Source organism: Mytilus californianus, unplaced genomic scaffold, assembly GCF_021869535.1.
Source record: "Mytilus californianus isolate M0D057914Y unplaced genomic scaffold, xbMytCali1.0.p SCAF_13, whole genome shotgun sequence".
Lineage (NCBI taxonomy): Eukaryota > Metazoa > Mollusca > Bivalvia > Mytilida > Mytilidae > Mytilus > Mytilus californianus.
The window spans coordinates 26795283-26819505 of NW_026262615.1; the positions used below are offsets into that span (position 1 = coordinate 26795283).

The 24223-nt window shown below is 32.5% G+C and overlaps 1 protein-coding gene across 1 annotated transcript; it reads left to right on the plus strand.

Annotated features, from left to right (window-relative positions):
• Window positions 1-1922: 1922 nt before the first annotated feature.
• Window positions 1923-22762, plus strand: LOC127723447 (transcription elongation factor B polypeptide 3-like). The gene is made up of 11 exons (XM_052230072.1): window positions 1923-2058; window positions 6020-6076; window positions 7045-9729; window positions 10528-10621; window positions 11826-11912; window positions 12715-12768; window positions 13697-13794; window positions 14951-15052; window positions 18547-18625; window positions 20155-20310; window positions 20981-22762. The coding sequence occupies exons 1-11, from the start codon at window positions 1987-1989 to the stop codon at window positions 21046-21048; spliced, it is 3552 nt and encodes a 1183-aa protein (XP_052086032.1). The 5' UTR covers window positions 1923-1986; the 3' UTR covers window positions 21049-22762.
• Window positions 22763-24223: the final 1461 nt, after the last annotated feature.

Sequence of the window (24223 nt, forward strand, 5' to 3'; positions counted from 1 at the left end):
ACAACCAGGTAAAACATGTCTGTCCCAAGTCAGGAGCCTCTAGCCTTTGTCAGTCTTGTATTATTTTTAATTTTAGTTTCTTGTGTACAATTTGGAGTTTAGCATGGCGTTCATTATCACTGAACTAGTATATATATTTGTTTAGGGGCCAGCTGAAGGACGCCTCCGGGTGTGGGAATTTCTCGCTGCATTGAAGACCTGTTGGTGACCTTCTGCTGTTGTCTGTTCTATGGTCGGGTTGTTGTCTCTTTGACACATTCCCCATTTCCATTCTCAATTTTATTAGTATGCCAGTCCAAAGAAATCGTCACCGATTAAAACCTCTGATTCTGAAAACATTTCAATAGTACTGCAATTATCCGAGTTTTCAGCATCAACATTGGCATTAACCACTTTAGGACATTTGGCTCGTACATGACCAATTTAACTACAGTTGAAACACTTCTGTTGTTTACGTTTTCTCCGACACTTCAAGTATTTCTTGACAAATTTAGACAATATCTCAAAACCCGAACAAACAATTTCAGAACAAGTTAAACTTTTGTCACACGATTCAGTTTCAACACTTTCAGAAATAAAATTACAAGTTGTAAGACAAGCTGTTTCGTAATCAAGTGCCAAACCTATTGCATTATCCAAACAATTGGGGTGTTTCAGAGCGACATGTTTCCCCATTTCACTGTCCAATTTTGAAATCAATAAATCAACCAAATACAAATTCAAATCAAAATAACTCTCGGGATATGCCTTGTGTGCCAAAATTTTGAACTGCTGACCAAACTCAGAAATATTTCCACTCTCCTTTTTCGTCATATGACAATTTTTCAGTTCAATTTTGAAAAATGCTTCCCTTTCCTTGGGGTTAAACCTTTGATATATATTGCATATGTTTCTTCTCTAGAAAACGTAAAACTGTCTGAGCCTCACCTCGCAAATTAATGATAAGTTGACAAGCCATTTCAAACTAAGTCCACTGATTCCATAATGAAACAGTTTCAAAATGAACCACATAATCTATAACATCAATGCTGACACCATCGAACAAACAAGGTTTTTCTTCAAACCGAAACATGACCAGAAAAATATATAAATTTTAAAAAATGAATCAAACTTATAAACAATATACCACAGGAACAACTGTATCCGCCTCGCGGGACCAAAATGTGAGGGGATGGTTCTGGATACAGTGTATGGGGTATATTCCAAGGCACTTCAATTAATACTCAAAGCAGCAAAACAAATAACAATATAATAAAAAGACAGTAAAGACATATTCGATTCTACATTTAACACATCAAAACATCTTAGTAACATATAGACAGAATCCCTTGGAAACATTAATGCAAACCCAGGTATACTCATTGTAGTTCCTTTTAATGTGCATCGCACTCAGACAAGCAACTCGTCTTTATGCATTTAGTTTATATTAACAAATGGAAGTTTTAACGACCTTGACTGGCTATACAGCCCTTGCACGGTCGGTAATTTATATTCAAATATCTTAATTATTTCATTTTTTAAAAATAACTTCTTTCAAAATGGTAAGCAAAAATAAATAACATTGCAAAATTATCGCAAACGCCAAAAAGAATAAATTAAGGAACACAAATGTCAGTCTTGCTCAATATATGAATACTAAATAGAATAAGTCAAATTAAATGAAATATTAACAAGCAAATCAATTAACAGCCTGAATAATTAAGTAATGAAAAGGGAAATAATCCATTCCTATTACAACATAATAAACCTGTCTGCCACAAATCAAATTATATTATTTTGAGATTTAAATGTTTATTTTCACAGCCACTATTTCGTTTCATCAAAATAGTTAAATATAGTATAGAAAATAATCCAATAATAAAAAGCCCATTTTAAGCATTATGGTAATTTGTGATAATGAATGTCCCCTTGAGAGCCCCAAATGGAAACCGGAAGTTGATAAATTTCTATTTTGACTAGCTCGACATCGACACGAAAACAGATGGGATGGCTGACATAACCAACAAAGTTTTAAAGTACAAATCGTATTTAAATGCAAGCAAAAATGATACAGACAAGGTACATTTCAAATAACCCGAACCTTTTTTAAAATGCTGTCAAAAATTCTATATAATTAAAAGTGACAGGCTTTTGATATCGGTTTAAAATTTCCAAGTGCAAACTTCAAACATGCTAAAAGGTTGAAACTACTTCGACTTTAGAGATGAACCGTATTTGTTCCAGATATTCCTACAACAGCATGACTATATTAAAGCACAGCCTCCTTGTAGAACACAGGGATACCACAGTCACCTATATTTCCTAGTCCAAATAATTATGACCTCTTGAAAGGCTTTTCAAGACGTCATAATTATTAGGACTACTCTATTTCCCTGTTGCACACTTTACCTGTTAACTGACATTTCTATTAAAGTTAAACAGTTAAATATTGTCTTGTTGAGGAAATTTAAGGGTCCATAATTGCAACCTTGGACTGAAATGAAATATCTTGCTAAAAGAAAGGTGAAAGATACCAAAAGTATACTCAAACTCATAAGTCAAAACTAATTAGGCTATTTCTCTAATCATGTCAACAGAAATTATCGTCAATTATGCACTCTCTTATGACTTCATTTACCAGATGGAAGGCTCGCCTGTATCCCTGCACTTATTAAAGTTTCAAGCATCTTCAGGATTGTCATCTGCAGGATAATCTTAGTCTAGAAATAATTTATGTTCCATAGGTACATGTACGTAATGTCAATGTCTCTTACGACCAAAGGGAAGGCGACTAATTATATTTTTATTTCCTGAATGTTTCATGCAGTATAACATCAAACTTTTTCACCCATTTGCTCAACATGTGTTGGAAGTGATGATGCCTACATTTTGGTCACGTGGTGATGATAGTCACATGACAGATATAAATAACTACCATATTTCGGAACTGGCATATTGACAATGCCATGGCAAAAATGAAAAACGACAAAAAGACAAACAGTACACAAAACACAACATAGAAATCTAAAGACTGAACAACACAAACCCCATCAAACATCAAGGTTGATAACAGGTGCTCTTGAAGGGTAAGCAGATTCTGCTCCACATTTATATTGCACCTGTTGTGTTGCTCATGTGAGTCATGTAAGTACAATTAAACTAAGTTTTGAATAAGGCAAAATGCAGTAAAGAACAAAAATGTTTTAGTGGCGACAATTGTTCACCATTTTTATGCAGTTAAGCTGCATTATGCGAGCACCCTAGATTTGTGTCCTACCCAATAAATGCTAAAATACTTGCCATTGTTATTATCTAGCTGGCTACTATGTTATATATAACTAATTGAACACTTTTTTAATACTTTTAATTCTGGATTACAAAAAATATGACCAGAAAAACCTTAAATGATCGTCGAATCACCCAAAAGTTTTGAAGTTGCACATAGGAAGTAGTGCTCATTAGGAATCCTTATGTAGTTTATTATCGCCTGTGCTTTTGGCTAAGATGTCAAAGAACAATTGTATGAAATATTTAATCACCGAAAATCTCTAAAGACAAGTAGTTTAGATTTCCCAAATGGCAAAAGTCGTAGGAATATTGTTTGTCGTCAATACGTAGTACAACTACGTCAGTAGCCTATTATATAATAAGTTTAACTGTTCATGCTGTTGGCGGTAATTTCAAATTAGTAGACGAAATTTTCGTATCTTTTTAATTTGGAGGCAGGGGTTTAAACTAGCGGTGGTCCGAGGTCCGCGACCTTCCACTTTTGTAATAGGACTTTCGACTTGGTTACTAGCTACGCCCGACAGACCTTCCACTTGAAAGAAAATAAAAAATAACTTTGCAAACCTTTTCACCAAAGTCTCCAAATAAACGATCTCAAAACTTATTTTCATCATTATTATTTATGACAGCGACGTTCATTTTGTTCAACCGCTAGCTTTATACAGAAAGTCGCCGACAAATAATGTGTAAATTCGAGTAAAATCGTATCTGACTGACAAAAACAACATTGTAAACACAATGACAATGGATGCCGTGAAGACAATTATAATATCGGATCCACTCCGGAAGCGGATATGGGTAATTCCGGGTTTTGGCAATCAACTAAAAAAAAAAATCCAGGCAGGTGACAAAATATATCTATGCATGGTAAATGAATATAAACACTAGAATTGAAAACCAAAAGATATATGTAAAAGAAAGAAAAAGCAGAAAATATTTTATACAGAAACTCAAAATTACCTTTTGACAAATTTTAATGTCAAAATCCAATACAATGTGACAGCTGGTCACAGTATATCTAACAATATATATGTTCCTGGTCACAGTATAAATTTTCTTTATCAGTGATAAATGTTGATAATGCATGTAAGATGCTTTTAAAGTGTAAACATATTACTGCAATTTTGAAGGGGTATAGTTTTCTAAATTTGGATGGTTATATGTCTCTGGTTAAAGTAGCTGGAAGTTTCTTACTTCATTTTCACAAATAATGCAACTACCGGTATATTGGGTACCTGAATGTAAGCAAATCATATGATATATAGGTGGCGTCCTTTGGGCCACTCTACCCCTCCTGTTTGATAACTTTGATACGGATGAGATCCCCACCTCTCAACCATATACATTCATGTATGGGATGGCTATATAACTAAAATGAAATTAAATATAGGGGAGTTCCTGGGGTCACCCACCCCCTCCTGTTTGGGAACTTTTGAAACGGTTGGGATCCCCACCCCTAAACCATATATATTCAAGTATGGGACAATATAACTTATCAAATGAAATATAGGGGGAGTCCATGGGGTCACCCACCCCTACTGTTTGATAACATATAAATTATTTGCCTTAATAATTAATTCATTACCGGTAGATAAACATAAATGTACAATATATGAATGTTAAATGTTGAAGCAACATTGCCACAGTTTTCATAATTACGTTTGCCTTGGTTTTTGGTTAACTGCCTCAGCGCTTACAGCGCTTTGATTAATGTTTCATGCCAAAAATATCACTTGTAATAAATTGGTTGTGGAAGATCCTCATAAACATGATAAATGGGTGCTACACACAAACTTGGGTTTCAATTTACAGTGATGAAAAATTAAATTTTGTATTTCATCATAATTGCTGTCATGGCACACACCTTCATCATTGTTCATGGAAATGGCAACATTTTCCCTTTTAACACCAAAATTACATAGGTAAATCCCTTTTGGGACTCTGTGTTCAACATGACTTTTTTACATGTGCATATGTGTCAAAGAGATTTTCTGATTTGGCTGCCCATGGCATTGAATCATTTAAAGTAATATCCACAAAATGCAGTCTGGAAAATTCTAATGTTTTAGCACACCTTGAACCAGAGTTTTTTTATGAAAAAAAAGCGTTCTGTATAACTAAGCAGGTTAGCACTGAAAAGTAGACATTTAGTTAGATTTTGGGTTGTTGTACATAACAGCAGCTGATTTAGCAGCTTTTATCACACCTTCAGTCAGTTCATTCATAGCAAGGCAAGCCTGTGTTTTGTTTTCTACTTATCAGCTAACATATACATGATATATAAAGATATATAAAGTGGTGTTGCTTGGATCTTTATGAAGCTTTGCAATCAATTAGAATTCAATAAATCTATGATAAGGGGAATTCAGTTAGTCTCCATCAAAATACAAATCACTTGTCTGTATATCAATACTCTGTATTTATTTATTTTTGTGGGTACCAATTTTCGTGGATTAAGGAAAACTTACATGTTCATGGATATTTAATTCTGTGGTTTTGCCGAATTCCGCATACAAGGCTATAGAAAATTTATTATTCCTTGACATTTAATTTCGTGATTCACGGGTACCCACGAAATCCTCAAAAATTGGTATCCAACAAATAATGATGAATCCACAGTACTCCAAAATAATCATAATGAACATAATGTTTACATATTTTTTTGGTCATTTAAGAATTTCCTTTTTAAAAAATTAAACAATAAGATAACAATGACCTCAAATTTGATTTAATATACTTTATGTACTTGCAGGTGCTTCACATTGTTAGAAGACTATCAGATTTACCAATAACTGTTGATGTTCTTCAGGTAAGTGTCTATCGGATTTACCGATAACTGTGAATTTTCTTCAGGTAAGTGACTATTAGCTTTACTGATAACTGTTGATGTTCTTCAGGTAAGTTACTAACAGATCTACCAATAAATGTACATGCAGTTCTCCAGGGATTCTAATATCAACTTGATGTGAAGACTATAAAATATCTTAATATGTTACATGTCAAATAGTTTATAATTAGATTCATGTAACACATTATCAAATTGATGTGTGTACCAATTCTCCAGCTTCATGTTTTGCTCTCACTAGTACTACAGTTGACGAAGAAATTACTTCATGTATTTGTATTTGAAATTCTAAATGAATAGACAACTTTCGAGTTCGATGCATTTCCGTCAAAAACTCTGGTTTTAGTGAACATCATTCGTGCGTTTAGGGGCATCGTCACTTCCGTTCTAATGTTGAGCAAGTGGTTGGGAAACTATAATGTTATATTGCACGAATTATTCGGCAAATTAAATTCTCATAATTGACAATCAGCACTACTGTCATTAGGGAATTGTGATTAAGTACTTACAAAACAAACATTATTTCTAGTTTATCCTGCACAATGACGATCACTAAGACGCTTGATGAACGTTAATATTGCAGGGATACAGGCAATCCCCTCTATCTGGTAAATGACGTCATAAAGGCGCGCATAATTGACGAGTTTTTTCCGGTGAAGGATGAACTCGAAAGTGGTCTATTGTTGAATAACTAATCTAAGAATTCAAGTGTTTAAAAAAATGCAAGGAATTATTTCTTTTTCTACATATTCACACCCCATTTGATGCAACTTTGCTGACAATGTTTTGAAAACAGCTATTGTGTATAACTTGTCAGAGGAGATAAAATAAAGGATTTCACTTGTAAAATATGTTTATCTATTTATTTGACATGGAAGTCACAATAATTCTTTGCAGCACATGTAATAATCTAGTATTGTTATTTTTTAAAGGCAACTGGTATTGGAAAGACTGTAAATGGATTTAGAAAGGAAGATGGTGAGGTGGGGATGTATGCTAAAGCATTGGTCTTTAAATGGAAGATGATGGTTGCTGAAGAAGCTATACGATTGGAAAAGGAAAATGAGGCTGAAGATCAAAATGACCAATCAGAAAGAGGATCAGAGTCACCTGGAAGTAATAATTCAGAACAAAGGTCACCTTCACCTGAAGAAGACCAATCATCTTCCAGATCTCAATCACCTGGCAGCAACCAGTCAGGAAGTAGATCTCCATCACCTGATAATGAATCTAGTGATGATAGTCATGTGGAAAAAGAAAATCGACATAGGAAAAATGTTGAGGGTGATAGTAGGTCTAAAAACCACCATGATAAAAAAGCAGAAAGTAAACATGAAAAGGCCACTCAAAGACATGAGTCATCTAAAGATAGGGATAAAAGACATGAAATAGAAAAACACAAATCAAGTAAAAGTGAAAAACATGAGAGTATTAATGACAACAAATCTGAAAAATCTCATAAAGAACACAAATCATCCCACACAAGTCATCGCTCATCTGATAAAAAGCACTCTAGTGATACAGATCAAAAACATCAAAGTGAAAGCAAGTCTGATAAAAAACATTCTCAGGATAAAAATGATGATAAACAGCACAGGGACAAACATACAGAGGAAAAGCACAGACATAGTCAGAACAAGAGTAAACATTCTAGTGACAAAAGTGATATAAAATCGGACAAGAAAGACAATAAGGAAAAAAAACTAGATGATACGAAAGAGAAGTATAGTAGTGATAGCCATAAAAGTAGCAAAGATGACAAGAAATCTGAAAGTAGTCATCGAAGTGATAGTCACAAAAGTTCCAAGGAAAAATCTGACAGTAAACATTCAGAAAAAGAACACAAAAGTAGAAGTAGTGAGACAAATCACGAAAGTAGCTCTGATAACAGACATAAAAGTGATACTGATCATAAACGTTCTGGTGATAAAGATGTTAAACACTCAAGTGATAAAGATCGTAAAAGTGAGCAAAGTGGTTCTGATAAAAAACACGGGATTGGTAATCACAAGTCAGATAAAAGTAGCAAAGATGAAAATAAACATTCAAGTGAAAAAAATTCTGATAAAAAACATAGTGAAAGTAGCAGAAGTAATAAGGAGGAAAAGAGTGAAAAACAATCTGTAAGTTCAAGTGAAAAACATACTCATAGGAGCGAAAGTAGCCATAAAAACAGTGATCATCATGAAAAAGAAAGGAAAAAAGATGAAAAGCATTCTGGTAGTGAAAAAAGTGATAAAAAAGACGAAAAGCATTCTAGTAGTGAAAAAAGTGATATAAGAAGTGAAAAAAATTCAAATGAAAAACATCGTAGTAGTCGTGAATCTAGTAAAGATCATTCTGATAAAAAACACAGCTGTGAGAAAAGTGGACATGAACGATCTCATAAATCTAGTGAAAAGAAAGATACAAAGAACAGTTCAGAAAACAATCACAGAAAAGAGAGATCTGAGTCAACTGATAAAAGTAGGTCTGATAAAAAACACTCTAGTTCTAGTAGTGATAAACATCATCACTCGGGATCGAAGCACAGCTCTGAATCTGATAGAAAAAGCAAAGACTCTGATAAAAGAGAGAAAGACAAAAAGAATGAGAAGGATGATAAGCACAAACATAGTAGTGATTCTGCTCACAAGCATCAAAGTGAATCAGACAAGACTCATAAACATCGTAGTAGTTCTGACTCTAAACACAAGGATCGAATTGAATCTGATAAAAAAGATAAACATCATAGTCATTCTAGCCACTCTGATAAACACAAAAGAGATTCAGATGAAAAAGCAAATAAAAAATCAGATAAACCTAAGAGTGCAAGTGACATCATGGCAGAACTGGCAAAGAATATAATCTCAAATTGTGAAGAAAAAGTAAAATCTTCACAATCAATAGAATCAGATGGAAATGATTTGACTGAATGTGAACAAAAACATGAAGAGGAGAATAAGAACAAACCTATGGAAAATACTTGGAGCATTGGTGATTTGGAAAATGATAATTATAATGAAAATTTGGAGGAAAGTTTTTCATTTGAGGATATAGAAAAAAGTGTGAATGAACGGATGAAATATATCGATCATGAAGCAAAAAACTATAGTCTGGATGACTTTGATGGTTTTGCAGATTCTTTGTTAGAAAATGGATTAACTGATGGATATGACAGTCCGCTGTTACCTCTACCGTCAGGAAGTAGAAACAAACTTAAAAAATCCTCAAGCCATAGTTCTAGTCGTGATACTGATAAATCAGAGAGTAAAAAGCGCAAGATTTCAAGTGAAAACGAAAAACACAAATCTTCAAAATCTCAAAAGACAAGTGGCAAATCAAACAGCTCAGGGAAGTCTTTTGATGATATATTGTTGGGAGACCAGAAAAAGAAAGTGAAGAAAAGAGAGGTAGACAGCAAATATGTAGAGTTAATATCAAAATTCAAAATAAAAAAGAAGGGAACAGAAGGGGATAAATCAACAGGGAGTAAGTCTTCAGACAACAAGGGTAGTAAATCTGATGTGAAGGGAAACAACTCTGTAAAGATTAAGCAGGAAAAACCAGACAAATATCAGCATAGCAGTAGTAAAAGGAAAGCTGAAACAGAGGTGGAAAAGCCAGTTACTAAGCAGGTATGTATTATACATCATGTACATGTTATAAGAGAAAATTTGGAGGGTATATTTGTTAATATAACGGCCAAGAAAATCCAAATGACATCAGCATTAGATCAATAAAAATAGTTTTTAAAGGGTTTTAAAGCCAAACTGAGCTGACAGTTTACCTCAGTGACTCAGAGCAAATGGCTAGACCAAAAATGACTCATTTGGTTTCAGTTTTGATAAAAGTTTTGATATATTGATATTTACTTGCGGAAACTAAGAATTGAAGCTCGTGATGTACATTACAGACCTAGTGAACGTGGTTCCTCTGAGGATCACTCTCAGTGATGATTTTTCACAGTTATTGCTAATATTGTTATTAAATAATGAAGTTAATGTGCAGACAATATGCAGTACAGTGTACATACATGACATATTGATGAATTGACCTTTTTACAAAATGTATTAATAAACAGTTTTATTCAAGAAAAAAAAGGTCTTTCATTATGCAGGACTTTTCCCTAACGCATTAAAGGGCATGAAGGTCATATGAAGCAGTCTTGGTTCAAGTGACAATATATACATGATATAGTTCTGAGAGAAAATAATCCCAGTATTGAATGAAAATTATTTACCCAAAAACCAACTCTATATCAAACATTTTACCAATAACTTTACATGTAAAAGCATGTGACGGGGTGAATATAACTTTTCTTCAGGTGTATATATTCAAAATCCAATTCATAAAAAAAAACCAACTAAAATATTACCAATATGGAAATATTTCCTTTATTGACTTTTATAACTGTTTTTGATTATTATTTGCAGATAAAACTGGAGAGTTTCCCTAGTGGTCTACCAGAACCAATGCCTGACTATAAACCAAAGAAATATGTACCACCACCAGATGAAATTAAAAAAGGTGATATTTGCTATAATAATATTAAAAGATTATATTGGAAAAAAATCGTTGATACGGAAAACTGACGATTTATTATTATTTGTCAATGTTTGTTGGATACCAATTTTCAAAGATTGTGTGGGTAAAGGTAAACCACAAATCTAAATGTTCAATAAAGTATACAATCTTAACTGGCAAAACCACAAAATCAAATATCCACGAAAATATAACTTTCCCTCAGCATGCTCAATCCACGAAATTCATACTCGCAAATATAAATGAATGTATACATGTATGTATTATTCTTCACAGAATCAATCAAAACCTGGACTAAATAAACAGGTTACGAATCAATAATCTCCATAAACCAGATAAAAACCAGATGTGCAGAAATGACACGAATGGCCCCACTTGCAAAAAAAGCTTGAAACCATTTTTAGGAGAGGAAATTTTCAAAGTCCGACCTGTAATTTCCGCAAAAATAGGTGGAGCAGAACCAAACGTAAACTCGATCTGTAACCCATTATAGTAGACTCACATACTAAAAATCAGCTCAGTATTTGAAGGGGTTTAGAAAAAAGTCTATCACTGTTATTTTCTAGAAATTTTCAAAGTTCAATTAATTTTGGCTGAAATCAGTGGAGTGGAACCTAATGTAAACTTGATCTGTAACTCATCATAATAAACTCACATACTAAAAATCAGCTCAATATGTGAATGCATTTAAAAAAAGTCTTTATAACTGTTCTTTACGGAATGACAGAACGACAGATAAGGGTAACACTATATGGGCCCAACCTCAATCACATGGCCATAATAACCTTTGAAATCCAATACAGTACAGTATTTTTAAAAAAATCATATCTAGATCAAAATTTTCATCAACACTGAACTATTTCATCCGGGTATGCTTTCTTACCTGTGACCATTTCATATATTTATAAACTTTTTTGCCACAAGGACTTACAAAATATAACCTGTTGTAAAATTAACAATGTTTAATTGCAGAAGCTTTCTTAAAAAATGTGCATGATACTTGCATGACTTAAATGGATTCTGTATCATACACTGAGACAGCATGTGAAAGATAAATCCAGTTGTAAACTAAACTGCATAAAACTTTCTCTCCTGAAAAAAAAATATGCATGATGCTTAATGAATGTATTACACACTGACTCAAGGTCAGAATGACTTTCAAACAAGTAACTGATATAATTTTTTTTAGGTTCTTTTTTTGACGAGTCTGTGATTGGACTGAAGACCTATGATAGGACAAAGGTGTACTCTGGAAAGAAATCAACTGTAGTTCCAGGTTCGTTTGTACAGTTTGTATACACGATTATTTATAAAAAAAGATAGGGGGTTAAAATCAGTGAGTCAGCAAATCAATAAAATGTCCAAATATATCTAGATATCTAGAAGTAAATATATGTTCATCAACAATACATGCAACAGACAATATTAGACAATATATATAGAAAGCTCTAAATCATCAAGAGCCTAGACAGGAAGTGAATAAATTGAAAAGAGACTATCGAAGATCATAATGTATATATCAGGAAATTTTAATTTAGTGTCAAATTTTCACTTTTTTGGTTATAGACATTTTACAGTGAAATTTACCCTTCACAAACATTTAACTTGTCATTTAAATGCACTGTTTAAGGCCATAAAACACAATGAAGATTAAAATGTCCCATTTAAGGCCCATGCCCTGAATAAAAGCTGAGGTGTAGAAAAAAAATACAGCTAACGGACATGTCAGGACAGAATATCTTTAAGATATATTGCTAAACTTAAGACAACTGCTGACAAGATTGTTGATTTGGTGTGGACAAGTGAATGTGTGGTGGGGCTAAAGCACTAAATACTCCCTTTTAAGTTCAACCAGAGGAGCAACAAAGGATACATAGAAAAATGTCAGTTTAAAAAAGCATTTACTCTATGAAATAAGAACACATGGAATAAGGATATGTGGTATGATTGCCAATGAGACAACTTTCCACAAGAGACTATAGGATGAAAATGTAAACACCTTGATCTTAGAAACATTAGTATTTTAATAAATGATGATATTACTGTTGTACAAGCATTTTGGTTTTTTTTTATTACAGAGGTGTACAAACTTCAAGATATATGTATGCAGATTCTAATGAACAACATAGACAGTAAGTTAAAACTGAGTGTGGGACAAATGATTTATTGACATAGTAATGTGGATTCATTATTATCCATGTGATACCAATTTTCATGGATTTCGTGGGTACAGGTAAATCACGAATTTAAATGTTCAAACGATTACAAATTTTCTATTGGTATGTATGCAGACTTTGGCAAAACCACAAAATTAGATATCCACGATAATGCAAGATTTCCTCAATCCCCAAAACGATACCCACGAAAATTAATGAATCCACAGTACTTTGTTTAAAGATACATATATATATATACAATGAAGATTCATACATATGTATATATATACAAGAGTAGTTGAACAAATATTTTGGAACAAAGGATGTTTATATAAAGCCAATTCTGACATTAATTGTCCCACAAAAGACAAGTATTTGTTATTTTTTAAACTGCTTCGATAACTACATTTGCTTACACATTGTTAAAGGAAAGAAAGCGTATGAGCAGGACACAAAACTATCATGACTTTCAGGATATTAATATAATACAAAAATGTCAATGATCATTAGCAGTGTTTGGATAACATTACATATAAAAATATGCAAATCTGGCATAATTACCATTAAGAATTTTTGTAGATGAGTCCATTTTTGGCCACGCCAAGTCCAGGGATGCGCTATTTTTGCCATGCAAGTCAAAAAGTGGGAAGAAAAAAAAATAGTGCCTTAATTTTATAAATTAAATCTTTACGACAAAATAAAATTAGAAAACTAATTCGAGATAAGATTAGGTATTAAACTTTCAGTTGACTTTCTCTATGAAATAATGATAAATGAGTCAGCTTTGCTTGTCAAAACTAATAAAACCCTGGTTTTTCCAAACCTTCTTATGACATTGTTGGCATCAAAAAATGTATAAATTAGTATTTACAGTTTATTTAACCTTAAGTTTTGTTTATTATAGGTTTAGACTATGTTGGTGGTGTGCCATTCTACATATTGAAGCCTGTGCTGGAGAAATGTACACCTAATGATTTATACAGACTCGAAGATTATAATCCTGTGAGTTATCTCCCCTTTTGCTAAGATTTTGAAAAATTAGAGTCCAACATATTTTTGGAAATTTTATGTACTGTATATATAAACAAATAAAATAAAAAAATTGCCCTGAAGTACACTTATAAAAAAAAGTTGTGTTATGATTGCCACCCCTGACCAGCTCTCAGAATTACAGAATTGAGGCACTTATTTTCATATTATCTGCAGCTGATCCACCAACTTTTGACTACACATCTAGGGTCCAGTATTATTTGACAGTCCTGGCTGATTTCAAATGCAAATGACCAAAATAAAATTCCAAATTAAGTTTAATCCTCTGCTTTTACTCTTGTCAAATGTGTGTAGGGATTTTGTGTCCTGAACTGATGCACCATTTCCTCTTTACAATGAGTATGAAATATTTTCCACTGAAGTTAAGTAACAAAGTAAGTAAAATAACAAAAGTAATGTCAATCAATCCTATTACTGTGACTTGACTGTAAGTGTTGCTCTCCACCTATTGCAATTTATTCAAAATTCTGACCAAATTGCAATTTGTTTTATAAAACCAAACTGTATAACCGGTCAGAAATTTGCCGACGAAGTCGACCGACAAATCAGTTTTCCACACTTTTTTCTTCGTGTTTGAAGATATTCATTTGATATCTGGTGTATTGTTTTATCATGACAAGTTACAGATCAAGTTCAAATTTTGTTCCGGTCTGATGGTTTTGTGCAGAGTTATGGTCCTTGAACTTAGAAAATTCGCTCAAATAATCAATTTTCCACATTTTTTTACGACGACGACGCCAACGTCATACCAATATACGACCACAAAATTTTTTTGCGGTCGTATAAAAAGGGGGAAAGTCCATAAAACCTAACAAAATAAAGTTAGACTATATCAACCAACAGAGTAAATGGAAAAGAACTATCATAATCCTGATTTGGTACAGACATTTTCTAAAGAAAATGGTGGGTTAAACCTGGTTTTATAGCTAGCTAAACCCCTACTTGTTCGATAGTTGTTGATAGTTTTGTTATATAAGCTAAACATAGAATTAAATGATCAAATGAGTAATGGGAATCTCATGAATTTTGAGTTTCTACATAATAACATGGTATTAACTGCTGAATTGTACTTGTATTATATGATTCATGAATAATATTTCAATTTCAGCATTTCCTTGAAGATACAGACTATTTATGGAAACAGCATTGTAACAAAGAATTTCGAGGTGTTGATCAAGAAGAAATGGAATCATGGAGAGAATTATACTGGGTATACTCATTGAATATATTAAACCTGTTGAAAGTCCTGCCTCCAATGTTCTGAATTTGCTTTTTATAAGATTTGTCTAAAAGCAGATTGGCAACTTGGCTATATTTGGATGCCTTTGATAGTAAAAACAAAAGTTTAAAGGCTTAAAATTTTTCTATGTTTTTATGCCCCGTCATAGCGGAGGGGGCATTAAGTTTTACCCTTGTCCCTATGTAATTGGTTTCCATTCTCTAACTTTAGTTTGCCTCAACCAAATGTTATGAAACTTATACACAATGCTTATTACCATAAAACACAGATCAAGTTTGAATTTTGGTGGCGTCATTTTTACCGTTCTAGAGTTATGCCCCTTTACAAATGGATTAATTGCTGAATATTTTGTTTCCGTTCTCTCACGTTAGTTTGCCTCAACCAAATGTTATGAAACTTATACACAATGCTTATTACCACAAAACAAAGGTCAAATTTGAATTTTGGTGGCATCATTTTTACCGTTCTAGAGTTATCCCCCTTTACAAATGGATTAATTGCTGAATATTTTGTTTCCGTTCTCTCACATTAGTTTGCCTCAACCAAATGTTATGAAACTTATACACAATGCTTATTACCACAAAACAAAGGTCAAATTTGAATTTTGGTGGCGTCACTTTTACCGTTCTAGAGTTATCTCCCTTTATAACGTTATATGCAAGCGGGGGCATCATCTGTGTCCAGTGGTCTCGTTAGCCCAAAATAGAAGGGCGCCGTGCCCTGGGTGCCTTCATCAGCGCCCTTCTGCCCTGAACGCCTTTTTCCCAAAAACCCTTGTGCAGTTTTGGTAAAATTGCCTTTTGTTTCATCGATTTCTTATCACAAAGTTAAATTACATATATGACACCAGGTGATTGCCCCCAGGTTAATCATGTCATTACAATCACAGTGGATAAGACTTCAAAGATGTTAATAACTAGGTAATTTAATTAAGACAATGTACCTTTTTGTCATAAATTTGATGAATGTGTCAGCGAGTGTTTTTAGCTTGGGTCAGCATTTTCGATCTCCAAGAAGAGTGTATAAATGAAGACTTTTCATGACTTTAGAATAGAATTTAAGTCATCAAAATACAACTATGCCTTCACAGAAACGCCGTATATCTCAACTTGTGAGCGACAAGCAAACAGTAAACGTGTTAGAAATTAATTTTTGAGTTACTTCCCCTGTTTTAGCTTATTACAAATTTGTGCTCCTAAAATATTATCTAGTATTAAAGTATTTTATAGAATAAATAATCAAAACAACAACTTGTGCATCTTTATTAACAACATATACAGTAAAAAAAAGAATGTGAACTCGTGATACACACAGAAACATACACAAAAGAAATGAGCAGTGCCTTTTCCTTTCATAAAAAAGTGCCCTGCCCTCCACCAGCACCCTGCCCCTTTTGATTTCTAGCTGGAGCACTGGTGTCCCATGGACACATTCCCCATTTATTTTTTTTATTTTTTGATTGTTGATACTCAACCTTCTTTCATAAAATATCAATTGCTCTCAGGTAAATTTGATTTGGTTTACTGTGGAAGATGCCTCTTTCCAGCAAATGCCAGCTGCTAAAGGGAGATAACCAACAAAGAAAAATTGGAAAATTAAAAACTATGACAGTATCTGCATCTACTTCTTTACAGCATTTTTAGACTGGTCAAAATTTTTACAGCGTGTTAATTAAAGGAAGATTTTTAAAAGATTAGAGATTAGTTTCACCACTGTTTCATGAAACGTTTAAACAATTAAAAAAAAACATATAACCATAGGATTAACAATCCTTAGTAACTTCATGTTTCTCTTAACCTACCAATTTGAATTTTTTAATAGAATAATTTTTTTTTAATTTTTATACGCCCGTTTACGGGACGTATTATGGTATACCGTTGTCCGTCCGTCTGTCCGTCCGTCCGTCGTCAACATGTCGGACATTAACTCAAAAACGCTTTAACCAATTTGCATAAAACTTTGGTGAATTGTTTATATCTATTGACGTGAGCTCCCTTTCGTTTTTTATAAATTTTAGATTTTACGTTTCCGAGTTATGGGGTTTTATTCATTAAAAAAGGGGGGATTTTCCAGTTTTCGGACAATAACTCAAGAATGCTTTCACCAACATGCAAGAAATTTTGGTTAATTGTTTATATCTATTGACATGAGCTCCCTTTTGATTTTCATAAATTTTAGATTTTACGTTTCCAAGTTACAGGGTTTTATTCATAAAAAAAAGGGGGATTTTCCAGTTTTTGGACAATAACTCAAAAATGCTTTCAGCAGTTCTCATAAAACTTTGATGAATTGTTGATATCTATTGATGTAAGCTCCCTTTAGAATTTTATAAATTTTAGATTTTACATTTCCGAGTTATGGGGTTTTATTCATTTAAAAAGGGGGGATTTTCCAGTTTTCCGACAATAACTCAAAAATGCTTTCAGCAATTCTTATGAAACTTTGGTGAATTGATTATATCTATTGATGTAAGCTCCCTTTCGAATTTTATAAATTTTATTTGTTTATAGTCTGACAACAGATTTACTAAGTATTGCGCAACAGCAAGAAATCTGTAATTGAATATAAATTCAATTCATATAACCAATTTCAAGTTCTTTGACTACATTTATTCAGAAACCTATAATATGTCAAATATTTAATTACAATCCAAATTCAGACCTGTATCAAGCTTGAATATTGTGTCCATTTTTGCCCCAACTGTTCAGGGTTGGACCTCTGCGGGCGTATCCAGCTGCGCTCAGCGAAGCAGTTTATTACATGTTGCCCTTACCAACCAATTCCTTTTTTTGTAAATCGGTTTTATGTATGCTTCTTCTCCAGCAAGCATGTGGACTTGCACTAATGTGTTAGAGTACAATTCTGCAGATAAGCTGTGTGAGCCTGGATTTTTAGTATTTGTATTGTCATCTGATAAAGTCATGCTGATTATAAGGTGCACAGTTTTCTATGCTTTCAAAATCTTTCTGTTTGAACCCATCCTGGTTTTCTTACTACAACCGGAAACTACATGTGACAATGATTGAATTTAGAAGTGTCAATCCCTGTATAATGATGAAGTTTAGGTGTGATTATGACCCGTGTATATAGCAAATCCCAATTACACCGTTTGGTGGTGCGCCTGACAGAGACCGAACATACAGATTAGGTAACATGTAACAGGTGACATATACTATTGGTATTGGTATCTGATTCGACCCAGAACTTGTTAATTTATTGGTAATATTAATTATGTGGAAAACAAAAAGGGCCTGGAATGGTGAAATTTTTAATCAACACCATTGTCCTATAATAGTTACATATAGAGTTGAATTCTTTGATTCGTCGTTTTTACATTATGCCGGCTTACAAATTGGACTTTGTTATTTTAGTAGTATAGATATACATATAATTATCAGGATTATTCATTTTTTATTCGAGCTGAATGTTAAGCAGTGAAGTGTATTTTTTTCAATTTTTTGCAGAGGAAGTCTGATGAGAGAGAAGAGAAACTGAAAGCTATACGACAGAGTATTTCTGCTGCTCAGGTGAAGAAAGATCCATGTAAGTTATCTAAGGGAGGTAATCTGTCGATTGTATTTAACTAAAATCATTTTTGTGTTATTAAAGAATAGATATCCAGAAAGACTTCAGAGAGAGTATTTACTCTTAACAGTTGTTACCTTTAAAAGATGATTGCTTTTCTCATCACTTGGTGTCCAGCGATGGCGTCGGTAACTTTTACAAAAATCTTCTCAGAAACTGCTGGACCAAATTTAACCAAACTTGGCGACAATCATCATTGCGGTATTTAGTGTGTCCGATGACCCCGCCTGCCAACCAAGATGGCAGACGGCTAAAATAAGGACATAGGGTAAAATGCAAGTTTTGTCTATTATTTTGAAAATTATAAGTTATAAAAAGAGAAAATCTGATGAGGTCAAAAATGTTTAGATTGTTGAGCTCTACCAATTTTTCATATACATTAAATCTGTCAGACAACTTCTTATAGGAGTTATTGCCCTTAAATTGTCAAATTTTTACCTCTTTTTTTTTCACTTTTGCCTATTATCTTGAAAATTATAGTAGATAGGGAGAAACTTTCAACTGCAAAAATTGCCCTTATATGCGGATTTTTTTACCCTCTTTTGTGTTTTGAGCATAAACTAAAGTAGATAGAGAGAAACTAAACAGACTAGATGATCAGCAGTACAAGATCAACAAAACAGAGATTTTTGTCATTAATTCTATTCTCGTCTACAATGTTGGAGAGTGTCCTTTGTTGAATATGCACATAGACCTAGGTGAACGACACAGGCTCTTTAGAGCCTCTAGTAAGATATCCAGGTACAAGTGGACAGTGTTAGCTTTTCTTATATGTTGTCCAACGATTAATATTAAAACCCCATATTTTAGTTACAGAATAAATTGAAAATGGATGCTGTTAACAATCATCACTGACCATAGCTTCCCTGGAATCAGGGCACTTCAGATAATGTTGTTTATTAATGAAAAAATAACTATATATGATCTTATTTACTCCATAGAAATAGTTGTTTTTCTGTTGTTGCTTGTTGATGGTTCCTATATTTTATTGAGAATGGCAAATTTTGGAACATTGTCTTTTCTAAAAATCATGTTGGCTTAACACAGATTTAAAGTTGCTAACTTCCATGTCATTGGTCTGTGGAGTTGAATGGTCTCATTGGCAATCATACCATATCTTCTTATTTTTATATTTTATGTCAGCAATGTCCATTTCAAAATTTTTTTTTCAGAAAGGATATTTCGAGACAAATTGGAAAACCATGTTGGCTTCATTAAAAAAAATGTCTTAAGACTGTTTTAAACGCATGTGGGGATGGGAGGCAATTTTTTTTTTAGACCTACACCTTCCATAATACAAAAAACTAAAGAAAATGCAACCACCCACAATAAATCGAGCAGCCTGTGTTCTCAAACATCAAATCTCCATGAAATTCACAATTTTCTTGCTATCTAGTTAAATAAATATTTTCAACCAGGTAATAAGTTATAAACAATAGCACAATTTTTTATGGTGGCAAACAATTCAAATTATGTGTTTATTTTAGTGCGACAGACAAAGTTAGCCTATGTAGATTCAATGGCCAAACCACCTCGTGAAGTCAGACGTCAGCAGCTAAAGTATGGTACAAATGTTAATATAACAGGAGATAGGTTTAAAAAATTCATACCAGGCATGATGGATGTTGTCCCGTTGGGAAAATGTAAGTATCACATAACTGTAGAGGTTGCTATATCAGTTTATATGTAGAAGTATCACATGGCTGATTAGGTAAAATAAAAATATATGTGTGGTTCTAGTTACATCCTGAAAAAAAAAAGGGTCGGTAGGTCTGCATTTAAAAATTTTTTTTTTATAGGATTGTCAAAATCTGGTAAAAAAATCTTTTGTTTGGTTGTTAAATAAACAGACATGTTAGGTCTTTAGTTAATATTGTTGCGTTTGTTCATAAATGGAAAAATAAGTTATAGGGGTCGGTCGGGAACTGGAACCACACATATATTTTTATTTGGCCTTATGATTAACCATAAAATCACCACCTCAGTAATACATCAGTGCTTTCAAAAATTCTACATTTCTATATCATTTAAATAAGTCTTCTGATTAGATTGGCTAATAAAGAACCCTGCTGTTACATTAGCATACACTACAATTTAAAATACTGTAAATCCAACTTTTTGCATGCATATTTATTGTGATTATTGAACAATGAACAAAAATCCATTTGTGATTCAATTAAGTTTTCAGTACTGTTAATTCAGAAATTAATGCATGCATTTATTATTGGACTGGTAAAAATTGCAAGGTCTTCAGTATTTAACCATTTTATTGTTAGTGACAAATCTACAATATATGCTTTTTATCATTTACAGCTAGGCCAGTTTCAAAAGCTCCCATGATGGCAAAAACATTAAATATGATCAAGAAAATAAGAAAGTGAAAACAATCTTGTGATCAACAAAATGAAAATCAACAGCTTTGATTAAGAGAGAATAGTGGATACAGACATTGTCAGAGTGGCTACTTTAGAAGGTTTGAAAGTGTGATTCTATATCAGAGCAGATCAAAGTTCCTGGTTACTGATTTATGCAAGATGCAGAATGGAATAACTTAAACATCTGTACTGCAGAGTCAAGAATGAACTAATTTATTGATCTTTTTAAAAGAACATTATCAATTATGTGCTATAATGCTGTTATTAAATGTAAAGTGCTTTATTTTAAGTTTTAAATAGTAGTTTTCCACTGAAATACACATCAGTTATGTCCCCTGAAATACACATGAGTTATTTCCCCTGAGATTTACTTCGAGTTATTTCCCCTAAGATTAACACCACACAATAAATCTCCAGTTTACTCATTGTATAATCAAATAGAAAGTTTATCAAAGTTATTTAATATGTTTAATTAAAACTTTGTTTCATGTTTTTAAATGCTTTGAATTAGTTCACATGTTCATATATGATTTAAAACAAAATGTAAACATATGTGTACATAGAAAATTGAGATAATCAATTCATCCTTGTATGAGATCCAATCTTGAATTACATCACCTGGGACTTGCTTCCACTTTGAAAAATATGTTTTAATGTGTTGGAATCTGAAAGTTTAACTTTTGTTCTGATTACTGTTATATTGTGTGGTTGAAAATAATAATGAATAAGTACAAAAGTTTCCTTTAATGTATAGTATAGTTTGTAACTAAGGCCAGGAAATGTTTTATCACAATTTTGGTTATTTTAAAAAATATGAATTGGAATTTTTGTCATTTATTTGTGTCTAAATTTAGAACTTTGACTAGCAAGTTTGATTTTAGTGGGTATGTGAAATTTCTAGCAAGTTTTATTTCAAAATTGTTACTGTTAGGAATATGAGGGTGTTAGTTGGGAGAAAGAAATAGAAAATTTCAAAGCAGTTCCAAGCATAGACCCCAAATAAATTCCTATGTAGGTTCTATGAGTTTCAAAAACAATAGATTTTAAAGTGTATTACTGCATGTGTATTTTATAGTTCTTTTAGTTTTTGTTTGTTTAGATATATTTTGTTTTTAAGGTTGCATAAATTATTTAAAAGCAATGTCTTTAAAATACATATGATAGATTTTTATTTCAATTATCATCTTTTGCTAGAAAAATAATATTGAAGCGTTCTTTCGTTTAAATTGTAATATCTCTATTTATTGAATATAATATTGTTTGCATTTTGAAATTAGTCTTAATATGAATTCCATTCCTTTCAATTATTTAAAAATCAAATGTGACTTGGATTAAGTAAAGTACTGACAAGTTAAAAAATCATTCCATTTCTATATTGATTCCTGTAATTGTGTTGATTACTGACTTTAATTGTGTAATTTCTGATTTACTTATTGTTTGTAAAAAGGGAGATAACAAGAGAATGTGAATTTCCTTATTGTATTCAATGGCAGTTGTAATGATTAGACAGTATGAATAAGGGTCTGGGTGGGATTTATAGAATAATCGGCAAAAGGTGTAGAATAAAGGTCTAAAAGCATAAAGAATAGAGAAAAACTGGCTAAAAAAATAAGGAAAAGAGAATAATGGGGTGCTAAAATATAAAGAATAGAGAATAATGGGGTGCTAAAATATAAAGAATAGAGAATAATGGGCAGAAAATATAATGAATAGAGAAAAATGACCTAAAAAATTAAAGAATACAGAAATGAAGGACCCCCATCCAGACCCTCATGAATAGATATGTGGGATATACATAAAAAGAACCCATCTTGAGGACAATTTACCATCCTCGAAATAGACAAATGTCATTTCAGTGAAGCTCTAAATTTCCCGAGGATAGTTATTAATGTAGAGACTGTTAATGATCTGCCATCAGACTGTTTAAATGTTTTAAAATTTTGTTGAATTCTGGAAATGAATTATAAGTAGCATTGCAGATTATTCAATACAAGGTATGAGACAGTTTCATACAACTGTCATTAGATGAGGATAATTCAGCATAATTTACTGAGTTGAAAGATTGAAGAGTTTCAGGGATATCTCCTCTCTTCTTACTCACTGAATATAAAATTTATCACCTGAAATATGTAAAAGTTAAATGATTGGTTACAGAATGAATTATGCTAAGTATCCAAAAAATCCTGTTCCTTGTTTGGGAACAGTCATAAGTAAACTTACATTTGAGGATATTTCAAGTTTTTTCACAGGAATGCAATTTTCAAATTTTTCTTTGTGTCTGTTTTATGCTTTTAATATTTGTAAAGCATATATTGTTTATGTGAATTAGTTTAATTATTGTATTTATTCAGTTAAATTGAAAGTTTAATTATCAATTTGTTTATTTGAAAAAAATTGTATATAAGTTTTGCATTGCATGAAATTCCCATAACCTTTGAATTGAAAGGTCAGGCCATGTGAACTTAAAATCTGTATATTAATTATTCATAGAAAAACTAGTTACTGTTTTACACCCAGAGAGTAAGAAAATATTTTTATGGTATTATGTCTAGAAACATGATGATATTTCAACCAGGATTGTATATATGAATTTTATGGGTAAACAGTGTCAGATAGCATCCCATGTTGCTAAAAGGCCCTGGAGAGACCACCGACAGGTTGATTGAATTTATGGTTGTGTTTTTTCCACCGAGTCATTGAAGTATATTTTACTCTGCATTTTCATCAATCTTTAGACCAACAGATTCCCCTACCCCATTTTATATACATGTATCAACTTTCAATAATTAAATTTCTAAAATATGAAACTGCTCCACAAGCATCACATCTTAATTTTGAAAAGAATTATAAAAGCTTCAAAGGTAATGCTGGTCCCGAAACCTCTAACTTACATTTCATCTGATAGTCCTATGAAGAACATTCAAGACTTCCCTGCAGTATTTCAAATTTCTTTTGAATTTTGAATCATGCAATCAAAATAGTTAAAATAATTAACTGAGTATAGTATACCTTTTGAAATTGTCATTGTTCTCTTTTTCTTGAAAAAAGTACATAGAAATAATGCCAACATGACCTGCAAGAAAAATGAACCATAATCTGGATAAATTGTTATATTCTGCTTATTAAGATCCCCCGGGGAGATTGAAAGAATTGGAGGTGTGAAGGCTTCAGTTATTGATGG

Coding starts and splice junctions, on each gene's coding strand:
- LOC127723447 (XM_052230072.1), top strand. CDS start 1,987: ATGGCTGACATAACCAACAAAGTTTTAAAGTACAAATCGTATTTAAAT. Junction 10,622..11,825: donor ACCAGATGAAATTAAAAAAG/GTGATATTTGCT, acceptor AATTTTTTTTAG/GTTCTTTTTTTGACGAGTCT. Junction 11,913..12,714: donor GAAATCAACTGTAGTTCCAG/GTTCGTTTGTAC, acceptor TTTTTATTACAG/AGGTGTACAAACTTCAAGAT.